This window comes from Canis aureus, chromosome 4 (assembly GCF_053574225.1).
Source record: "Canis aureus isolate CA01 chromosome 4, VMU_Caureus_v.1.0, whole genome shotgun sequence".
Lineage (NCBI taxonomy): Eukaryota > Metazoa > Chordata > Mammalia > Carnivora > Canidae > Canis > Canis aureus.
The window spans coordinates 73,848,904-73,869,200 of record NC_135614.1 but is presented as its reverse complement, the minus strand read 5'-3'; the positions used below and the strand labels follow the sequence as shown (position 1 = coordinate 73,869,200).

The 20,297-nt window shown below is 41.5% G+C and overlaps 1 protein-coding gene across 1 annotated transcript in view; it reads left to right on the top strand.

Annotated features, from left to right (window-relative positions):
- Positions 1 to 20,297, top strand: part of SLC1A3 (solute carrier family 1 member 3) — a 78,169-nt gene that overhangs the window by 7,890 nt on the left and 49,982 nt on the right. Inside the window, exon 3 of the mRNA XM_077896204.1 lies at positions 13,528 to 13,665. Coding sequence (XP_077752330.1) covers positions 13,528 to 13,665 — 138 coding nt within the window. The remainder of the gene's footprint in view (positions 1 to 13,527; positions 13,666 to 20,297) is intronic.

Here is a 20,297-nt window from a genome sequence, read left to right as displayed (position 1 = left end):
CATGCCCTGCTCTGGAGAAGGGACACAGAGATAGGATGTAGGGACTAGTGACTTTCCTCTGCTTTGTCTTCACCCCCAGGGAGCAGAAATACAGAAAAATTGTCAGGGACAGCAGTCACAACTACCTGATGTGTGCTCACAGCCCACTTGGATCCTGGCCCTCAATTTCATTCTCCAAAAGCATTCCAGGGAGCTGCCTCCTACTGTGGGGATTTCATCCAGTACAGTATTGGGGAGTGGATCAGAGGTATAGATTCTGGAGGCAGGCATTTTAGGTTTTATGTCCCAGTTTTGGAACTGAACCTCTGTTCCTCCATGTGTAAAATAGAATAATTGTAACACCTCTCTGCCAAGACTTATATCCCAGTTCTGCCGCTTACAACCATGTAACTTCTAATAGTTTCCTTAAGGGCTTGGCAGGTAGGATATCCATAGACCCTGTAAACCCCTCGTCTTTTGCTTGCGTCTTTGCTGGGGGCACCAAATGAAAATACACACCGATTTGATGATGCTGTCTGCTAGAGAATGGAGACCCAGGGATGTGGGGAGGCCAAGCCAGGAAGGGGAGAAGATGGTCACCTGGTTTAGGTCTAGGGTTTCGTTGGCTAGAGAAGAGAGCCAGGAAGACTTGTAGGAAGAGATTTAGTGGTTGTAAAGGGCTTTGAGAGGCAGAGATGAAAGGCTCCGAGTAAGAGATACCGTCATTATCTGTCCCTCACCCACCTGGCCTCCTGAGCCGAAGCAGAAAGTAATCCCCCAGCGCAGCCCTTATCTCAATCCAGAATGCTCAATGGAGGGCACGCCTGACGGGAGACATCTCTCTCGGGCAGAGGGTTGCTGAGAAAATGTTGTCAATAAATGTTTTAACCTGCTCCCTAGTGCATTTTTGTTTGTACCATGTGGGGCCAATCTGAGTTTGCAACCTCCCTGGTTTCTCCTTTTCTCCAGCATTTTGGGCTCTACTGCCCATTGCCTGCCACCCCTCTCAGAGTCGGGCAGGCTGGAGGGGTTCTGGAAACCTGGGAGGAGTGCTACTGGTTTCTAAGAGAGTTGAAGCCCGGGTAGAGGGCTTGAGGTATGGGGTACATCAAATACAGGGTAGAGGCTTGATATCATTCTAAGATGATCTCTGGATTTTATTTTGCTGTTTTCCTCCTGTTCATTCAGATAATGAGAAAAGTAAGCAGGCAACTCCAAATTTGTTTCTCTTTTGAGTAGGTTATCAAATCAGCAGGTGTGTTTGGAACAACGACCTGCAGTAATAATACCTTCCCGTGTTGCCGTGTTCCGGTTCACAGAGCCTTTGCCCGCCCAGTGCACTCTATAGCAATGCGAGTCCAGGGCCAGCCAGCCTGGAATGCAGCTGAGAAAGCCCTGGGAGTCTAAAGGTCCTGGTTATAGACCCAGCTCTGCCATCAACTCACTTTATGATTCAGGACAAATCTCTGGGCCTCAACATTTCCTCATGAGCAAATCACATTTGGACTAATGTCTGCTTCCACCTCCAAAATTCTATCATTTGAAGTCTGATTTGCCTTTCCCCTAAAGCAGAATGTATGGAATAAAACACACCAGTGTTTTCTTTCTACCCCTTGACACAGTACAATTGCAGGCACCTTTATCCTATACAGTTAATCCAACCCATTCTAGCCAGGCTTTCCCATCAACAAGCAGCCACCTTCTCTCACATTCAATTCTTGAGGACCATCGTGTTCCCAAACTCTGGGTGCGATCGCCAGTGTTGGAGCATACAAATGAGGCATGCCTCTGCAGAAGCCACCTCCGCCCTGCAGCCTTCTGCCCATCTCTCATAAATCTGAGGAGGAAAGCTGTGAGTCTCTGTTTTTGCTATAGAGCCAACAAGGCAGTGAAGAGCCTACATTTTCTGGAAAAGGCAACTGGAATTTAAGCACTGTCTTTTCCAAGTTGTGCATTCCAGGTGTTAGAGTACTTGATATTTATGGAACACTGGGGTGCTATCATTCATCAACTATTTGGTCTGGCAGCGAGGTGAGCTGTGTCATTGCTGTGAGGTGAGGAAACACACGGAGCATTTCAGGGCACAAAGTTTAGCCATCGTGTGTCTGCCGAGTATAAAAATGAAGAGCTGTAGGTCAAAGCTTCAGTGCTATCGGAGTTGCTCAGCACTTACTCCCCAACCCAAGAATGTTTCCATCACTATGCCCAATCAGGAAAAGTCCCTGAGTGGTTTTGAACCCAAAAAAGAGAAGAATAAAACCCCCCAAAACTAGATAAAGGAAGATATTCCCTAGACAAATTAAGACAAGAGGGAGTAAGGCACTCCTTTTTTCCCTCCTGTGTATCATATCAAGGAGTCAAAGGTAAATTTAGGAGCAGCAAGTTAAAAGGCACCCTTAAGTTTTGAGTTTCAAGACTGAGTGCCTATCTCCAGAAACGGCAGCTCCATTCTTCTTGTGCCCAAAGAGACTTCTCCAATTCTCCGACAATGATTCCAGGCCACGGACTGCTTCTGCTTCCCAGAGAGAAAACAATGGGCTATTAGCGAGAGACTTTCTATTCAGGATCTTGTAAGATGAAGCTCATTTGTCCCTAATGAGAGATGGACAATCGCTGCCCTTCTCATCATGAAAAGACGGCCCCTGCTTTGAGATGCATCCCATCCCTTGAAATTTCATCTTAAAAGCAAGTAAGCCAAAACCCCAGGGATACATGTGCTTGCTGGTGCCTTCAGCTTGTTGATGAACGATGAATCAGGAAGGAAATTGTGAGTCTTTTAACAAAACCGCCTATGATCAGGGCTGTCCTTCTTCTTCTTCTTTTTCTTCTTCTTCTTCTTCTTCTTCTTCTTCTTCTTCTTCTTCTTCTTCTTCTTCTTCTTCATCTATTTTTGTCCTCTTGAGTTTGTTTTTTTTAAGGCAAATGAAACAGTCGTATGAAAAAGCTGTGATTCCATAAACTTCCCAGGGCTTTGTCAGTTCTGCCTTTGCGATGCTTTACGCAGTATGATGGATGATGGAAGAGCATGTTACCCTTGCCTAGAGGTTTACAAGGTGGCTTCAGCGCTTTGGTGCACTGGTAACCCCAGGGGCTGATGCGTTGAAGCATATGTGATCCTATAATGATTGAGTTCAGAGTTTTTTCAGATTCACTTCCTTGTCTCCAGAAAAAAGAGAGGGGTTTGGTGAGAAAGTGATCCACTCACTAGAAATCTGAGCGCGACTAGTGACTTTCCCCTCCATGACCCAAATTAAGTAAACTTATTGTTAAAGCAAATCAAAGCAAGACTGAGGAGAAACTAACCCAGACCCAAGGGGACTTTTTAGAAAGATCTAAGCATCTAGCAGAAATAATGTGGATGGGAATTCAGTCAGATTTTTTTTTCAAGTTTTATTTTTATTTATTTAAGTAATTTCTACACCCATCGTGGGGCTTGAATTCACAACCCGGAGACCAAGAGTCACACACTCTTCTGACTGAGCCAGCCAGGCGCCCCAAATTCAATCAGACTTTTTAAAAAAGTGAGTCCTTTTTGTTTTTTTGTTTGTTTGTTTGTTTTTGCTTATTTATTTTATTTTATTTATGAAGTACATTTACATTGCCCAAAATTTTAAAAAGTACTAAAGGATATTGTTGTCAGTTTCTTGTGTGCCTTGAGAATTATTTTATGAGTATAAAATAAACACATACCTATCCCTTTTTTTTTTTTAAAGATTTTTTTTTATTAATGATAGTCACAGAGAGAGAGAGAGAGAGAGAGAGAGGCAGAGACACAGGCAGAGGGAGAAGCAGGCTCCATACACCGGGAGCCCGACATGGGATTCGATCCCGGGTCTCCAGGATCGCGCCCTGGGCCAAAGGCAGGCGCCAAACCGCTGCGCCACCCAGGGATCCCATACCTATCCCTTTTTATGCCTTTTGTATACAAATGCTGGCCTAGTCTGTATAACGTGCTTTACACCTTACCTTTTTAACTTTACGATAAACCTTAGACATCATTCCTTATTACCACATAAAGAGCCTCCTCGTTCTCTCTTGAGGGTACAGTATATGGGTGTACCATCATCTACCGAAGCAATTCCCAATTGAAGGGCACGTAGATTGTTTCCGACTTTTAGTATATTTGTTAAACGGTATAATGAATAATCCTGTGTGAAAGTTATTTCCACTAGGTAAAGTGTATCTGTGGGATACATCCCCAGAATTGAAACTGCATTGATAGTTTCTACTCAATCATACAATATTTTATTTTTTACTAGAAAGGAATGCAACAGGTGCTAATGATTTTAGTAGAATATTTTTTAAATGACAATGGATTGGACATTGAAAAGATTAAATTTGCCAATTTAATTGCCATCCCGCATAGCTTACACTAGTAGTGCAGTCTTAAGAAAAAAGCATCAGGCTTTTCAGAACTCCTAGGGTTCTTCTGATAGAGTTGTCTCCCAGAGTTGCATGCCATGTGGACTGGTCTGCATCAGTTACCCAGGGCTGGTTCTTCTGGGCACCACTGGTGGAAGGAGACTGGAGCAGGTATTTCCCACCTCCAGCAACAGGAAATACCAAAGGACAAAAGAGTGAGCCAAGCCAGGGCCCAAATCTCTGAAGGATGTGGGAACAGAGGAGTGGGGGAGGGTTGAAAGATCGCCTCACACAGTAGCTTCTCACCAGGAAATGCCTGGAAGTTTGGAGTGAAACCAAAGGGCAGGAGCAGCAAACCCCTTGGGCAGGTAAATTCACCATAACGCCTTGCCCTTCTTGTAAAAATAAACTAATGGAACTTATGTCCACCGGCTTCATCAGGCTTGCATGAGACAGACTTATGACTTCTCCAACTTGGGCTACAAGCTAGCCAAGTTCTAAAATAGAAACTTGTATTTGATCTCTCAAATAATTATTTATTGCCTACCTGCGGTAATAACTGTAATGGCCAAGTTGACGTATTTAAAAATGCTTTCATATGCCTTATCAAGGACTTTAGAATTCATGAGAAGAAACAAGATGAATTCATAATAAAGCAGCTAAGATTTATAATGCTATGGGTTCACATGGTTCTTTTAAACTCAGAACCTTTAGGCAAGAACATTAAAGTTCAAGAGGATTTTAGATATTCCCCATTCTGATCTATCTCTTCCATTTTGTGGACCAAAAAGAAAAAAAAAGAAAGAAAAAAAGAAAAGAAAAGAGAAAAGAAAAAGAAAAGAGAGGCCCAAAGAAATTATATGATTTGAAGACGTGTGCTGTGGAAATGGGCAGACCTCAGTTTGAAACCCCATTCCACCAACATCAGTCACTGGCCCTGTCACCTGGAAAAAGTGGCTTCCTCTTTCAAGGGTTCATCCTCCTCATCTGTAAGATGGTGATATTAAATCCTGTAGGTTTGATATGAAGATTCAGTCTTTAAGTAAAGTACCTACTGGCATCATTTGCTGGCAGCGTCAGACCCAGAACCTCATCTCGGAAATTTTGGTCCATGATCTTTCTATAGCCTCACACCCACTGTCCCTCATACTCAAAAAAAATCAAGCCTTGTGGGAGAAACAGGAAATCAGGAGCTATCACTTCTAGTCTGGGAATCTGAAAGGCTAAGCAGTATGAGAAATCGTAGTTCAGTTGAGATCCAGCTTCACAGATCAGGAGAGAGAAATCAGGGTTTGGAAGAAGGGGTGTTCCTGGGGGTAAGCTGCTGTGCTCACAGAACACGGTGGGGAACAGGATTTACTGTCAAGCACAGAGCAAAGTGATTCCTCCATTTGGTAAATGGGTAAATGTGTTCAACAGCAGCGGGGGAACAGGCACTGCTGGGCACGGGTCATCTGAAAGAGAATTCACTCATTCTGTTTGGTCACTCATATATACTGTAGGTGCAATATACTGAGCACCTACTACATGTCAGGAACAATTTCTGGGGCTTCATACATATCAACAAAAACAAACACCTCAGGGAAAAAAATCTTCATCTCCTGGAACTTTTATTTGAGGAGGCAAAGACAACAATAAGCAGCAAGCACAAGAAATTAGAAAATTATGTTGTATTTTGGAAGGTGATAAGAACTCCTGAAACAAAGCCAGCTAAGGGAGAAGTTCAAGGTAGGTTTCAATAAGAAGATGACATTTGAGCTAAGCCTGGAAGGAAACCTGGGCATCTCTGAGAAGAGTGTCCCAGGCAGAAAGCAGAGCCAGCAACAGGACCATAAAGCGGGGTCATGTCTGATGGTGAAATAACATCAAGGAGGCAAATATTGAAACAGAGCAGGTGGCAGAGTAGGGGGTAAGTTCGAAATATGGTGAGGCTAGGGAAGCAGGCCAGGTGCAGCCCTCACGTGACTTTGGGCTTTTGCTCCATGTGAGATGAAGAGCTGTGAGGGGTCAGAGAAGAACAACACTCTGGGTTTTTTTAAAGTGCCCCTCTGGGTATCATGTCGGGAGGAGGCTGTAGGTTACGGCAAAGTAGAAGCAGGGAAACCAGTAGGAAGACCATGCAAAAGGTCCAGGGTGACATGATGAATGTTCGAGCAGCCTTCCTTTATAAATTAGCAGAAAAAAAAAAAAATAGTGAGGCATAGGAAAGGTCACATGAAGAGTTCAAGGCAGGGCTAGAACTACAATCCCAACATCATTCATTTGCCGAACATCTACAGAGCATCTTCTCTATGCATGTGTCTTCACCGCACTAGAAGCAGCTTGATAAAGAGGCCTAGAGACCTTTGCATGTTAGACCCCAGCTGCCCAGCGCAGCTCATTTGTTGAGTCTGAGTGGGACCCGTGACCTGCTTCTAACCAATAGAATGTGGCAAAGGCAATGGATTCATTCCTGTGATTTTGTTGCCTAATTGGATCATTGTAGCCTTGAGACAAAGTAGTGTTGGTCTTTTATTGTCATTATTGTTGCTACATAAATGAAAAGATCCTACCTGGGAAATAGTAGTATTTTGTCGAGTAAAATCAGTATATGCTGTCAATGAAAATTTTGAAATCATTGTTTTCTTTGAGCCATCTTGCATATGAGTAGACAGCATGGTACCCTTTCTAGCTAAAGATGTGCAGGCCAAGCTCATTCTGGGTAGGAGTTTGAATGTCCTCTGACTGGTTTGCAGTGTCAATGTTTGCAGAGCTAGTTGGCTCATCCTGGGTGGATGTTTGGTAGTTTTCATATGGTGGTCCCAAAATGTAAAGTTTTCCTTTCAAGACCAGGGCCACTATTACTTTTAGATTCTCTCTTGGCATCTGAGCATTTTGGGGGCATGATCTCCCTTTCTGGAGAATTTTGCATTGTGAGTAATAATTCTAGAAAGCTTTGGTCTGCATATCTGTTCGTGACAGTTTGGAGAGAGGGTGGGGAACTTGGGTAAAATTTTACTATTTTAAACTCCTAACATTTATCAAAAGTCCAAATTTTACTTCATCTTGTACCTCATTTTTCTACTTTTAAATATTTTCTGGCTTCTTGATATTTTCCATAATTTTATCAGATTAAATATGGGTCAAATTCTCAAAATAGGTCTTTAGCTTTTAACTTGCTATGCATGTCTGGCTTTCAAAAGGAAGCCTTTCGTGGTGTGTTCTTACTGAGGCCCTAGTGTACAAGTTGTGTCTTCGTCTAGAAAAGCGAAGTGATATTTAATCTTCCAAAGAAGTGTTTGTTGTATAGACTCTCTAGGGGAAACAGTGAACCCCGAAGGACTCATTTCTTGAGCTTTTTGTACTAGGAGAAAGTCTTTAAACAAAAATGCATCTTTGTTTATAGCATTCAACACAGTTCATTTTGATCACTTTAAATGTTCTAGCTAAAATATTTCCTAGATTCCAAAAATCCTGTAAAATACCAAAACAGGAATGATTTAAGACTGTTGACTTAGACTGAACAATCCAGATTGAATCGTGACATCTGTGTATCATATAATGTCACCGAGATGCAAACTACAAAGTTTGCTTCAGCTGTAACAAATCCCATGGGGAGGTTATTCTGATTTTTATCGCTGTTTTTGCAGAGTAATCAATAATAAAAGATCTGTTCTTTTGCATTAAAGATCTGGTGGCCATAACGGTTTTTATTAGCTCTAGGAACCTCAATCAATGAGCATCAAGAACATGCAGAGTCCTCAGCTCTGCAGAGCCCCTGAGTGAGCAGCTTTACCAACAGTGAAGAAGGCCACCCCCGCCCTGCTGCCTCTAATGGGTCTGAAGGGCAGAGTAGAGGGCTCTGAGATGTGAGGATGTTTCAGGGAACACTGTTTTCATTGCTGGGCTGTGTAATCAGAAACCTGAACTGCTTACCCCGAAAAAGCAGTCTTCGCATTCAGAGCATTTGCTCCTCTTGATTTGACACTGACAGCTGGCTGACCTTACCACACTGACCTCACCTCTAATGCTGTCTGGCAGAGCAAAAGCCAAAGAAAAATGTCTCTTGTTTATTCATTCAACAAATGAATTGGAAAGAAAAGCTGGATGTTGACTTCATTAAGTAAAATCAACAAAACCTTTGCCCCACTCAGACTCTATATTAAACTAATTTGAAATGGAATGAAAAGGTAGACAAAATGTAGTATATTGACTTGGGATCTTCAAATTAGTACCATGACTGTTGAGAGGCCAGGAGTACAGCATAGGAGGTGAGGGTCCAGGCTCTGGAGCTGGACAGCCTGAGTGTGAAGTCGACCTCAGCCATTCACCAGGCATTAAGGGAAGCAGCTTGACCCTTCTCTGCATTGACCGTGGCCACAACCTGTACCAGCTGTGACGTTTTGGCACACCTGGTACCTACCTACTTTTTCAATGATTCCGGTTCTTCATCTCTGAGATGTAGGCAATACTAGTCCTGGCTTCCATGGTTCTGTGAGGCATTGTGCTCATGAGGCCTTGGCATCTTGCGAATACTCAATGACTGGCTGGCTATTGTCATTAAACATGAGAACCTGAAGCATGTTTTCCCTTAATGTCCTTTCTGGCTTTACTACTGATTGTTTCCAAGGATTAAAACGTGTGAAGTGGAGTGAAGAGGCAAGCTATTTTAATTGATAAGTTTTGTTTAAGTTTAGGTAAGTCATTCCATCAGAAGGGAATTGGTGGAACCGTTTTTAAACAGTGACTTAGAACTATGATAAACATATTGTGAGATCCTCAACAAGTAAAGGGACCTGTGAGGGGTTCCAACATTGATGGGTGCCTCTAGGACATCTCTAGAAGATCCAAGATTATTACTCAAGTGCTTCCAGAGTTCAGGTGTTAAATATGCTGAAGAGTCAGGAGCCTAGTTTATTTGAGAACTGTACTCAGGCCCAGACAACAAGGACATGTCTGTGTTTGAGACACATTAGAATGTGGTAGAAAGAGCTCTGGGTTTTCTTTAAAATTCCCAACTCAACTCCTTACTAATTCTGTAGACTTGAGCAAGTTAACTAGCTTCTGAGCATCCATCAGTGTATTCGTTTTTTAAAATAGACATGGTAATATCTACCTCATAAAGTTGTGATAAGGATCATGCCACCATTTAGCTCATTAAAGGCTCAATAAATATTCCCCTTCCCAACATAATCTCCTCTGTCCTAGGAGTAGAAATGGCTTACTTGGTAAACCCAGAGAAAGGAAAGAGACCGAAGCTTCGTCAGGTGCAAAACTGATTCAAAGAGTAGTTGCAATGTGCTATCCCTCTAAATAACTCTTCCCTTCAAAGCTTTTGACCTGAAACTATCCCTTATGAAGAAATAAATGACTCCTGTTTACTGTTCTACTATAAAGAATAGCTTTAAGAAAATGTGGGCTCCATATTGGAGAATGTAAAGAAACTGAGACATTCTAGAGTAGCTGATGCCAGGATTATGCTTCCAAGCAAGAAACTTGTTGACTGGAAAAAACAAGAAAACTATCACCACCTGTTTAGACTTTGCCTCCTGGCTGTTTTTCTGCTGCTCTGTTAGACATCTACCTGGTGGATTGGAGTCAAGAGACATCACTCACTACTAGGCTGGCCCACTTACCTTCCTAAGACCTAGATGAAAATTGGTAGCACTTAGTAAATAAGGGATTTGATGGAGGGAGAGGAGATACATGGAGCCCCCAAAGAGAGTCTGGATACAGCTGTGTGGCTATAGAGACAAGAATAAAGTCAGTGTTGGCAAGGATTAGACTTTGGGAAACGGGATCTAATGCACCTAGTATTTAGAAAGAACAATCCCTTCCTTCATATACACTGGCTTGTCTCTTGCTCCTAGAATCTGTATCATTGGATGAGCAGCTGTTCTACCCTTTTTTAAATGATAACTTAAATAATTTAAATGTCTTAAACAACTTAAGAAATTTAATTAACAAATAGCTTCTGGACTACTGGGGATCCCACCCATTCTTGGAAACAGTGTTGTATTTGAGTAAATACATTTTTAACAACAAACAACCATCTTAGAAATGAACTCATGAAACGAAGCCTGGTCTTAAAATTGTTATTTGGGAGATATCTAAAATTCCCAATATCTTGATATGGTCAAATTCCAGATGGCCAAAATGAGTTTCTTGTGTTTATTGTACACATTTTATTTTGTAATTGAATGATAAGTATTTAAATGCATTTAAATAAAGATCAGAAGACAATAAATTCCAGTGAAATTATATTTGATTAGTAGTAAGGTTTATAAATATTTATTTACTTACTCATTATAAGATGAAGCAGTTATTTCAGTGGGACTTGGCCTTTATACAACAAGCAAGAAAGAACTAGATATTACCAGCACTTTTTATAATTCCCATGTGCTGAGGATGATGCTGTGTTGAATAATGCACACTGAAAATTAGAATTAAATGCCTTACCCCAAACCAAGTTCCAGGAAGATTAAAGCTTCAGTATTTTAAAACAAAACAAGCAATCAAAGAAAGAAAAATGAATTAAAGATGTATCAAACTTGGGAGGAGGAGGGAAATTAAAGTTTATAACTTAAAGAAATCACCTAATAAAAAAAGAGGCGCAGACCTTATTTTACAAAAATGCAAAACACCTGTATATTTTAGAGTACTAACATATGGCCAGAAAATTAGAAAAAATAGAGCAACTATTTTACTTATAGGCAAAGGGTAATTATCTTTATTATGCAAAGAATTTATAACCAAATACATACCCCCCCACACACACACATAAACTCTTCAAATTATTAGGAGGTAGTAAATGCTTGGAGAGTATACAATTAGCAGAAATGGTCATCATTAGATGTTAAGTAAATTGAAAAGAAATAAAAAATACGCACTATTAACTCATCACATTCACAGATTGTTTTAACGATTTTTTATGATAATTCAGGTCCTAGAGGTAGAGAGAATACTAAAGCCTTCTCATCCACTAACAAAGCATTAAATCGAGGGGCCAAACCACTGGGAAAACAATTTAGTAGCATCAATCATGGTAGTCAGAGTCTTCAATGCACTAGTTTCCTTTCTCTAAATTGGACTAAAAAAATATTCCTAGTTATAAAACAACCTTCAGGGATCCCTGGGTGGCGCAGCGGTTTAGTGCCTGCCTTTGGCCCAGGGCCCGATCCTGGAGACCCGGGATCGAATCCCACGTCAGGCTCCCGGTGCATGGAGCCTGCTTCTCCCTCTGCCTGTGTCTCTGCCTGTCTCTCTCTCTCTCTGTGACTATCATAAATAAAAAATAAAAAAATAAAACAACCTTCATACATTCATCATGGTGTTCATCATGAAAGTGAAAAAATGCTAACCAACCTAACTGTTCAAGAATAAAGGAAGTGAAAAAAAAAAGAACAAAGGAAGTGTTCAGTAAATTGGTACAAACATTGGATCTGATATCATGAGGCTAAAAGTGATGCTTATGGTGACTACATATGGAAAAGTACATTCTGGGCGATTTCCGTGTGTTTAGCTCTACGTGAGAACATTCTGAAAAGAAACTCACAGAAGCGCTCACAGTGGTTGGCCTGGCTCTACTGGAGAGGTAGGAAGTTTGTGAGATCCTCAAGAATGTGAGCTCTGAGTCTAAATGCCTAGGTTTAAATCCCAGCTCCGTCACTCGAGTTGCTTTTTGACTGTGGTGTTTGAATAGTTGCTGGAATCTGGCAAGTTCGAAGTTCACTGTAATTAGATTTCTCCATCAGTACATTGTGGTAAAATAGTACATACCTCCAGGGGGTTTTGTGAGGATTAAATATACCAACACAAGTAAAGCACTGACAAGGCTTGGCATATGATAAGAGCTCAGTAAGCATTAGCTATTTGCTGTTTAAGTGATAAAACCAATAGAGGCAGGCTCTTGCCTTTTCCTGTGTTTTCCAAATCACCTTTTCTCTTGAGCATAGTATTGTTGCATTGGGGAAAAGCGATAAATATTTTCCTAAAAGTCCTAAAAACTGGATCAGCCAGATTTTCTAGTCACATAGATTCAGACTCTTAGTTTGAATATCACAGTATATAATCAAAGAATGGATACTTCATGGTTACTGAGACCTAAGATATGAAATTGGCTTTGCTGTGACAACTGATGTGAACTTCGTGTCTCATTTCCTAAGAGAAGAAACCTATTTCATGAGAAGTTAGGCTACTCGGTTTTCTTAACGAACTGCTTGCTTCCTCTGGAAAAAGTTATGTCTACCCAGCATTCTCTCCCTCTTCCCCAAACTCTAGCTTCTAAATAGCTCAGTATTTCTCTCTTAACTCACGTGTTTTTAAGTAATAGCAGGGGTAGAAATTTTGAAAATATTTACAGTAATGGAATAAGTAAATTTTCTTGGGCAAGGAAAGCAAATTAGGGAAAGGAAAGAAGGAGTCTGTTTATTTAATATTTTTGTTGGCTGCCAAACACTCCAAAAGCTATCGTGCATAATTTAATTTATAGATGAAGTTATTTTTTAAAATATATTTTAAAGTTCCAGGAGCAAAAGGAAAAATAAGAGGGGAAAAATTTTTGGTAAAAAAAGTCTCTGCTCCTCTTGGAGTCTTCTTTTGCCAGCAACTAACAAGTCTGTACAATACAGTTGCCAAGGTAATATCAAGACCATGTAGAGAGAACACATGGTGTGCAGACAGGGGGATGATGAAAATGGATTAACAATGTGAGCAAGAGGAATTTTTTTAATTGGAAAAAAATAAAATTACGCTCCCTGAATAAGTGGTTATGCTAGTAGTCCTAATATCTGTTGTTACAAAGGAAATCCATTACAATAAGGGTGGTTTTTCTTTTCTATTTTGTCTTGCTCGTGGAGACATGATTTGTCTCCTAGGTGTGCCCCTATCTTTATAACTCTGTACTGAGCCATGTCAAAATGGGTTCTACTGCTTTCAAGTTAGACACAGAAAATTTTCATTTGCTAAAGCCAGTAACATATTTTTCTCTGAGTCCTTCTGAAAGCCCTGATTCAATCAGACCCTTCCAGACAATGACCAAAGTGAGACGCACACCCCTTTGCTCCTAAAGCAGCACAAATATTTGCTGCTTAAATAAATATACTCATGTCAGACAGGAGGGACTACCCGCCAAATACTTCTTCATTTTCCTAGGATTATTCAGTCTTTAAAAAGACTCCATTTCTCTCCTTTTTGTTCTCCCTTCAGGTACAATCCTTGGATTTACCCTGCGACCATACAGAATGAGCTACCGGGAGGTCAAGTACTTCTCTTTTCCTGGGGAACTCCTGATGAGGATGTTACAGATGCTGGTGTTACCACTTATCATCTCCAGTCTTGTCACAGGTACCACATGCAGATGGGTTTTTTTTAATGTGTGCTTATTGCAAAAGATCGCTTAGAAAAGCAAATGCTTTAGGTTTCTGCTGGATGCATGCTCTGTTCTAGAAAAAAAAAAAAGTCTCTTCAAAATGATGGAAAGGAGGCTTTAGTAATGCATGAATGATTATGACTCTCATATTTGACCAATCACAAGAGGAAACGGATTTAAACCGCCACGTAATCTGGTCTGCCTCACTACGAAAGAGGCACTCTGCTAAACACTACACAACCAGCCTTCTCTGACCACAGCGATACAGTTGACAACAGCGTACAACAGGTCTGTTTTCTCACCCTCTTATCCCACCCAGATAACATCTGGTTGGACAGCCTATTAGCTATTGATGCAAGAATGCTTGTTCTCAGAGCCACCAGGACTTGAGCGGGAGCCTTCCTGGAAGCCTCAGCAAGAGGTAATGCCCACAACACACTCACCAACTCTGCTGCCACCAACACTTTATCTTTTCCTGGTGAACCCGCATGACTTCATTTCCTTCTCCAGTTGTCCCCCACCCCCGTTACCTTTTACGCTGGTGGGAGAAGGGGGAGGGGGAGGGGGATTTCCCCATCTGGATATTTTGTCAGTTGACACTTGGATTCTCAACGAGCGGAAGCTTTGCAGGGTAGGATCTATTTTCTGTGACAGTAAGGTTGCAGTTGACTCCTGCCCGGGGAAATGCTTCAAGAGTCCTTGGTACATGTGACTGGTGAATACAAATGGAGCCAAGAAGTTGCAAAAAATAAAAAAATTTAAAAAGTTACTATACCTTCCTTCCTGCCCACTCTTCTCTTTCCCCACAGCACACCTCTGACATGAAGGAAGAATGTCCATAGACACTGTCCCAGCAGGATGGTTTCTGGGTTTGTAGCTAAAGCCCAGAATTCAGGTACTACTGACCCTGTTCTTTTTCCAGCCTTGTCTCACTGTCCCTCCTTGGACACATCACTCCACCTCTATGGGAGCTGGCTCTGAGCATCTTTTCCCCTCCCAGGGAGTTCTCAAGGATACTTATAATCTCTTTGCAAGATCTCTGTGTAGTAAGAACTTCATAGCACAACTCAAAAGTCATGGGGCAAGATTCTGACTACTGCATGCCTGGGGGGGCTAGCCTTACCTGGACAGGAACTATTTCAGCCTTTCCCTCCAATGCCTTGCGGATCTCTACTGGCTTCCACTTGTTCAGGTCTTTAAACAAGTGATTGCCTGCACACAAGTCTCCCATTGGAGGAGGAATTACCCATAAAACCATCATGTAGGCAGGATGATTGGGGTGCTTGTTTCTGAAGTGTCCTGGCCGATTGCTGACCAGGGGTAATCATAGCAGCCCCAGCTCTTATCACAGAAGCTAGGTTAATGCTGATGTGAGCTTACATTCTCATTTTATTATCCTCATGTTAACATTTTTCTGGGAAGCAAATTCTTGCAATAGCTCTGAGAGGACAGAACTGACGCCCATGTGCCATTTTATTTAGTGGGGCAGGACAGCCCTCATCCCCATCCCTACTGGCTGGCATTTGACTTGAGCCACTACAGTCTTCCCTGGACAGAAACTTGAGGGGTTCTGGATTCATTTATACTGTCTCTTCAAGGGTGGCACCAGGGTTTAGGTTTCTGCCTCCTGGGAATTGTGCTAAAAACCCACCGTGTCACTTTTTCTAAGAGGAAAGCCCTCATTTGGTACAATTAGAGAAAATATTACTTCCCCCTAATACTTACTTGACAATTACTTCAACATCAGGCTTTTCCTGATGTTTTCTAATACTTAGTACACCAACTATTTTGAAGGAAAACAAGCTTTCATTGAATAATTTTGCAGGAAAAAAAAAAAACACTATCCCTTCACATGGTTGAAAAGAAATTTGTTGGTAAACTGTGGGAAAACTAGCAACATTTACAATATTGAAAGGGATTATAAGCTGCAAGCAACCAATATAAAATGAACTTTTAAAATGTCACCTAATTACAAGTTGGGGTTGCTGCCGCTTAGGACCATGAAAAGAGTCTCAGCCCTTTCCCGGGACTGTGTTGAGACAAGGGGCATAATTTAGTTTGCCAAAGATCTTGGTGTTGATCTCAAAGGAGTGATTTCCAAGTTACAAGGTAATTTGGATACTTGTGATCAATAACAATGAATGATTGATTCGATAAGACTTTCCTTTAGGCTTTTAAATACAATGAATCCAAACCAATAAGGGGCCAGGGGTATGACCCAAAGGGAATGAGGAGAGGGAACCTCTGCAGATTACATACATCCCTGGAGGACTTCCATGTGCGTTGGGAGATGTTAGAGGATGTGGAGAACGCATTGGAGAATGTGTTGCCTAGGGAGGGAACAAAGTTAGGTCCGTTATTTTAGAATGGAAAGGCAAACTCAAATACCTCTTGTGGCCAGGCAAGTGATGGTGATACATGAAGCTGCCCTTTCACGCTATTTGTTGTTTTCTTACTTTGATAGAGGTGTGGATACAGAGAAATAGTTTTCTTTTTTTTTTAAGAGATTCTATTTATTTATTTATTCATGAGAGACACAGAGAGATAGAGAGAGAGGCAGAGACACAGGCAGAGGGAGAAGCAGGCTCCAAGCAGGGAGCCTGACGTGGGACTCGATCCTGGGTCTCCAGGATCAGGCCCCGGGCTGAAGGCGGCGATAAACGGTTGAGCCACCCAGGCTGCCCAAGAAATAGTTTTTTTTGACGAGAGAAGTAACAGGAAGAAGTGTGATGATAGGTGGAAAGTGACCCAGCTACAGAGCAGTGTAGACAAGAGACACAATTTTTGCCATGTGTCCATAAGGCCTAAATCTGATGTTTCAAGAGAGTCCAGAAACCTAAAAATTTTCAAGAACCTCAGGGCTCTTCCATGTTGTTACAATTGGCTGAGCAAAACACTACAAGCCAGACAAAGCTGATCTGTAGACCAGGAGGGCTACCAACATAGGAATGCAGGTTTGAATGTGGGTGCTATTAATTGTAAGGGACGCACTGCCAACCAGGTCCACCCATAGAGCTATCACTGGGTTCCCCTTTTGGCCTATTCAAATGTTGACAGCTCCATGCATGCCAAAAGCATGATATTACTCAGCGTGATATTACTGAACACCACATTTATTGCCACTTAAGCAAATAGCCATTGGAAACTTCTCTCCATCTTCTGGACCACATTGTGTCATAGCTGTGCTGATCTTTCCTGCACCCGATGGGAACACCAGCATCAGAACTCTGGGGTCATGCTCCCCTAGAAATAGTTCTCGGTGGGAAAATATTTGACAGGCTTAATGCTTTTAAGGCAGAAGGCCCAGAATTTCTACAGACAGAAAACTGAAATGCCTGAAGCCCTTTGTGCATTTGTTGGGTGAGGTATTTTGTTTTAAAAGATTCTGTACATTTAGTTGTATTAAAGTCATATTTAAACTCAGAAATCTGAGGCACCTGGGTGGCTCAGGTCGTGATACCAGGGTCCTGGGATTGAGTCTCCCATCAGGCTCCTCCCAGGGAACTTGCTTTTCCCTCTGCCTATGCCTCTGCCTCTGTGTGTGTGTGTCTCTCATAAACAAACAAATAAATAAATAAATAAATAAATAAAATCTTTTAAAAACTAAAAATAAAGTTCAGAAATCTAAGTTAGGTTTTCTTTCTTGAAACATCCACGTTTGTGAATTGTGGCTTTAAAGCTCCAATAAGCCATGTCTCCTCTTCCCAAATTTGATATTCCAATCTTTCCAAATATCCTTGGTGTGTATTAGCATTCCAGAGCTGCCAGAGAGAAGCTGGGAGCAAGCCTAATGGCTGGATTTGTACTCAAGTACCTGTGTTTTTGAACAAGAAGAGCAAGTCTGTGCCAACACACCACACCATAAAATAAAGGTTTGGCGCCAATTTCTATTGATTTGGTCAGCATAGGCAGCCAAACTAGATATTTCATGCCAGAAATATGAGTTGGTTTGGCTGGCTTAGCCTGATTAAGTTCACTAGATAATAATTAAACTCCATTTCAGGTTGTGCTTTGTAGACATAACTATCACTTCCCCCTTCATCTTTTCAGAAAACTAGTACTTTCTTCTTTTCTCATCTAACTGTGCATTCCTCCTCAATCGCTTACCTCAAACTGTGTCTCCTGTTTTCTGAAAGTGGGGAGCATCATTTTACAAATGATCTCTGTGGAGTTGAGTATAGTGTAAATAAAAGGGGAGTGGTGAGGGAATGTCAACAGCAAGAAAGTGGCATCAGTGTGTGAGGCCTATGGTAGAGCACGCTTGAGCTGAATCATAAAATGGATGAAGTTTATCTTCTAACATTCATTCGTTCATTAACAGCTATTTTTTGAGCTCTTACTTTGTCAGACACTGAGCTAGGCACAAAAGATACATGAATACAAAGATATGGCCCTCAAGAAGATATATGTTGTGTAGAGAGAAAGAGCTTCCCTGCATCTCTGAAATCACACAATATTTTAAGCAAATCCTAATTCCAATGATGAGAGAGTAAGGCTGGGCCTCTCTTAGGTGACCTCTTGTTAGATGACCACAGGCTGAACTCCTCTGGGCCAATGGTTTGTTGCAGTTAATACAATAGCTGGCCCAAATCCAGCCAGTAGGAGCAGAGCGTTGGGTCCAAGTCACTGTTCATATCCTGTCATATGACATCTGGGGGACTGGGTTCAATTCTGGGAGTGGGGTACAAGGAAGGGCATGATTTCACATCTGACTTTTCAAGTCATGGCATCTCCATCCCAAAGTTATATGGATACTGCCCCATTCTCATTTACTTAGAATGTTCTTGAAATCAACATACTTTTCTTCCAATGCTTTAAAATCATTACAGAAAGTTCCTGTTACTTGTTTGGTGAAGGATATAATAAATCACAATGTAATAAAATTCTGGATTGGTACTATTGCCTGGGAAAGGTTTTGAGAGCCTGAGACCTGTGCTGTCATTTAGAAAGGTGCCTAATTGGGGAGGACAGGGTGTTAGTGAGGTGTTAAATGCATTTTAGTACCATAATAAGACTTATCTTTCCTGTAATACAAGAACTGAAAGAGAATTGAAGAGAATGACTTTCTCGCTCTGTGACTTAATATTAATTGAGAAGCGGCATCTGTCCCACCAGAATAAGTAAATACCACTGTATTGACCCCACTTTGGAAACACTGCTCTGCTCCAACTAGCCTTACAATTTCTCCTCCAAGTCATCGTCCAGCTTCTACCTAAACATTCCCAAGGGCAAAAGATCTTTGGATGCCATCTGTCCTTGAAAAACTAACAATTCTTTCTGTATCCAAAATCAATCAAACAATTGTTTTTAAACCCAGAAGTATAACATTACCTGCCTCCTCCATGTGACAAGCTCTGTGACATGCCCCATATTCTTTAGGCAGCTTCCTTCCAAATCTGTTGGCTAATGTATTTGGTGGGATGTAGAACTTGCCTATAGGTAAAGCCAGTAAGCTGCCATCACCAACAAGGGGTCTTTTGCCTGAGAAAATAAAAACGATAAATGTTGTACCTTGAAGTATATCCCTTTGGCTTCAGAGAAATGGCAGTTACAATAAGAATAATCTAAAGTTTTGTCATTTCTTTTAACACGAAAAGGCAAAATGAGCTAGGCAATTCCTAATCAATTACTTGGACATGTGAAGGGCTTATTAAGGGCTTGCAAAAATGAAAGCCAAAATCACTTAAGAAAATTTTAATATTTTGGGACGCCTGGGTGGCTCAGCAGTTGAGTGTCTCCCTTTGGCCCAGGGTGTGATCCTGGAGTCCTGGGATGGAGTCCCACATCCGGTTCCCTGCATGGAGCCTGCTTCTCTGCCTATGTCTCTGCCTCTCTCTCTCAATCTGTGTCTCTCATGAATAAATAAAATCTTTTAAAACTTTTTTTTAATATTTTAAGCTATTGATTGTCATGGCTCTGGAGTATAGCTAAGGCCTATTTGAAATACTCCAGGCATTTATGTATGAGAAAAGGGACTACAGATTTTCCCCTTTACCCCATGCATACATTTTATAGAAGAAACAAAAGTATCTATCTTAGAGGGGGAGGAGGTTTTCTGGGCCTCCCTTCCATTGTCTGTAAAATGAAGGTGATACATATGTTGTGAGGCTGTATGCCTGGCACATAGCATGTGCTCAATTAGTGGAAGCTTCGTGCAGTAACGTAACATCAGTAAGAGCTGTCCTGGTGATCCACTCTGTATAAATCAGAGTTCTAGAGTGAGAGGAGACAGCTTCAGTTCAGAGGCATGGCACTAAGCCTCCAGATTGCCCCTGTCTTGTGTGTCTGTGATCCTTGAAGCGATCACTTTCCTATCAAAGGTAAATTTAAGAAGCCATGAAATTAATCAAATAACAACATGGGAGCCAAAGAGAATTCCTTCCTTACCACTGGAGGGGATTGGTTTCTTCCCCTGGAGCATGGGATGTGATTACCTTATCACAGCTGCATAATTCTAAATATTTTCCTTGGTTATACAACTCCACAGCCTTTCCTGAGACTCAGGCCCAGTGTGTGGGACCCTGGGATCCCCAAGGCTGCGGATTCCACGGGCTGTTAGCAGAGCCTTTCCCGCAACCAAAACTTTAGACAAACACAGTCTGTCTCA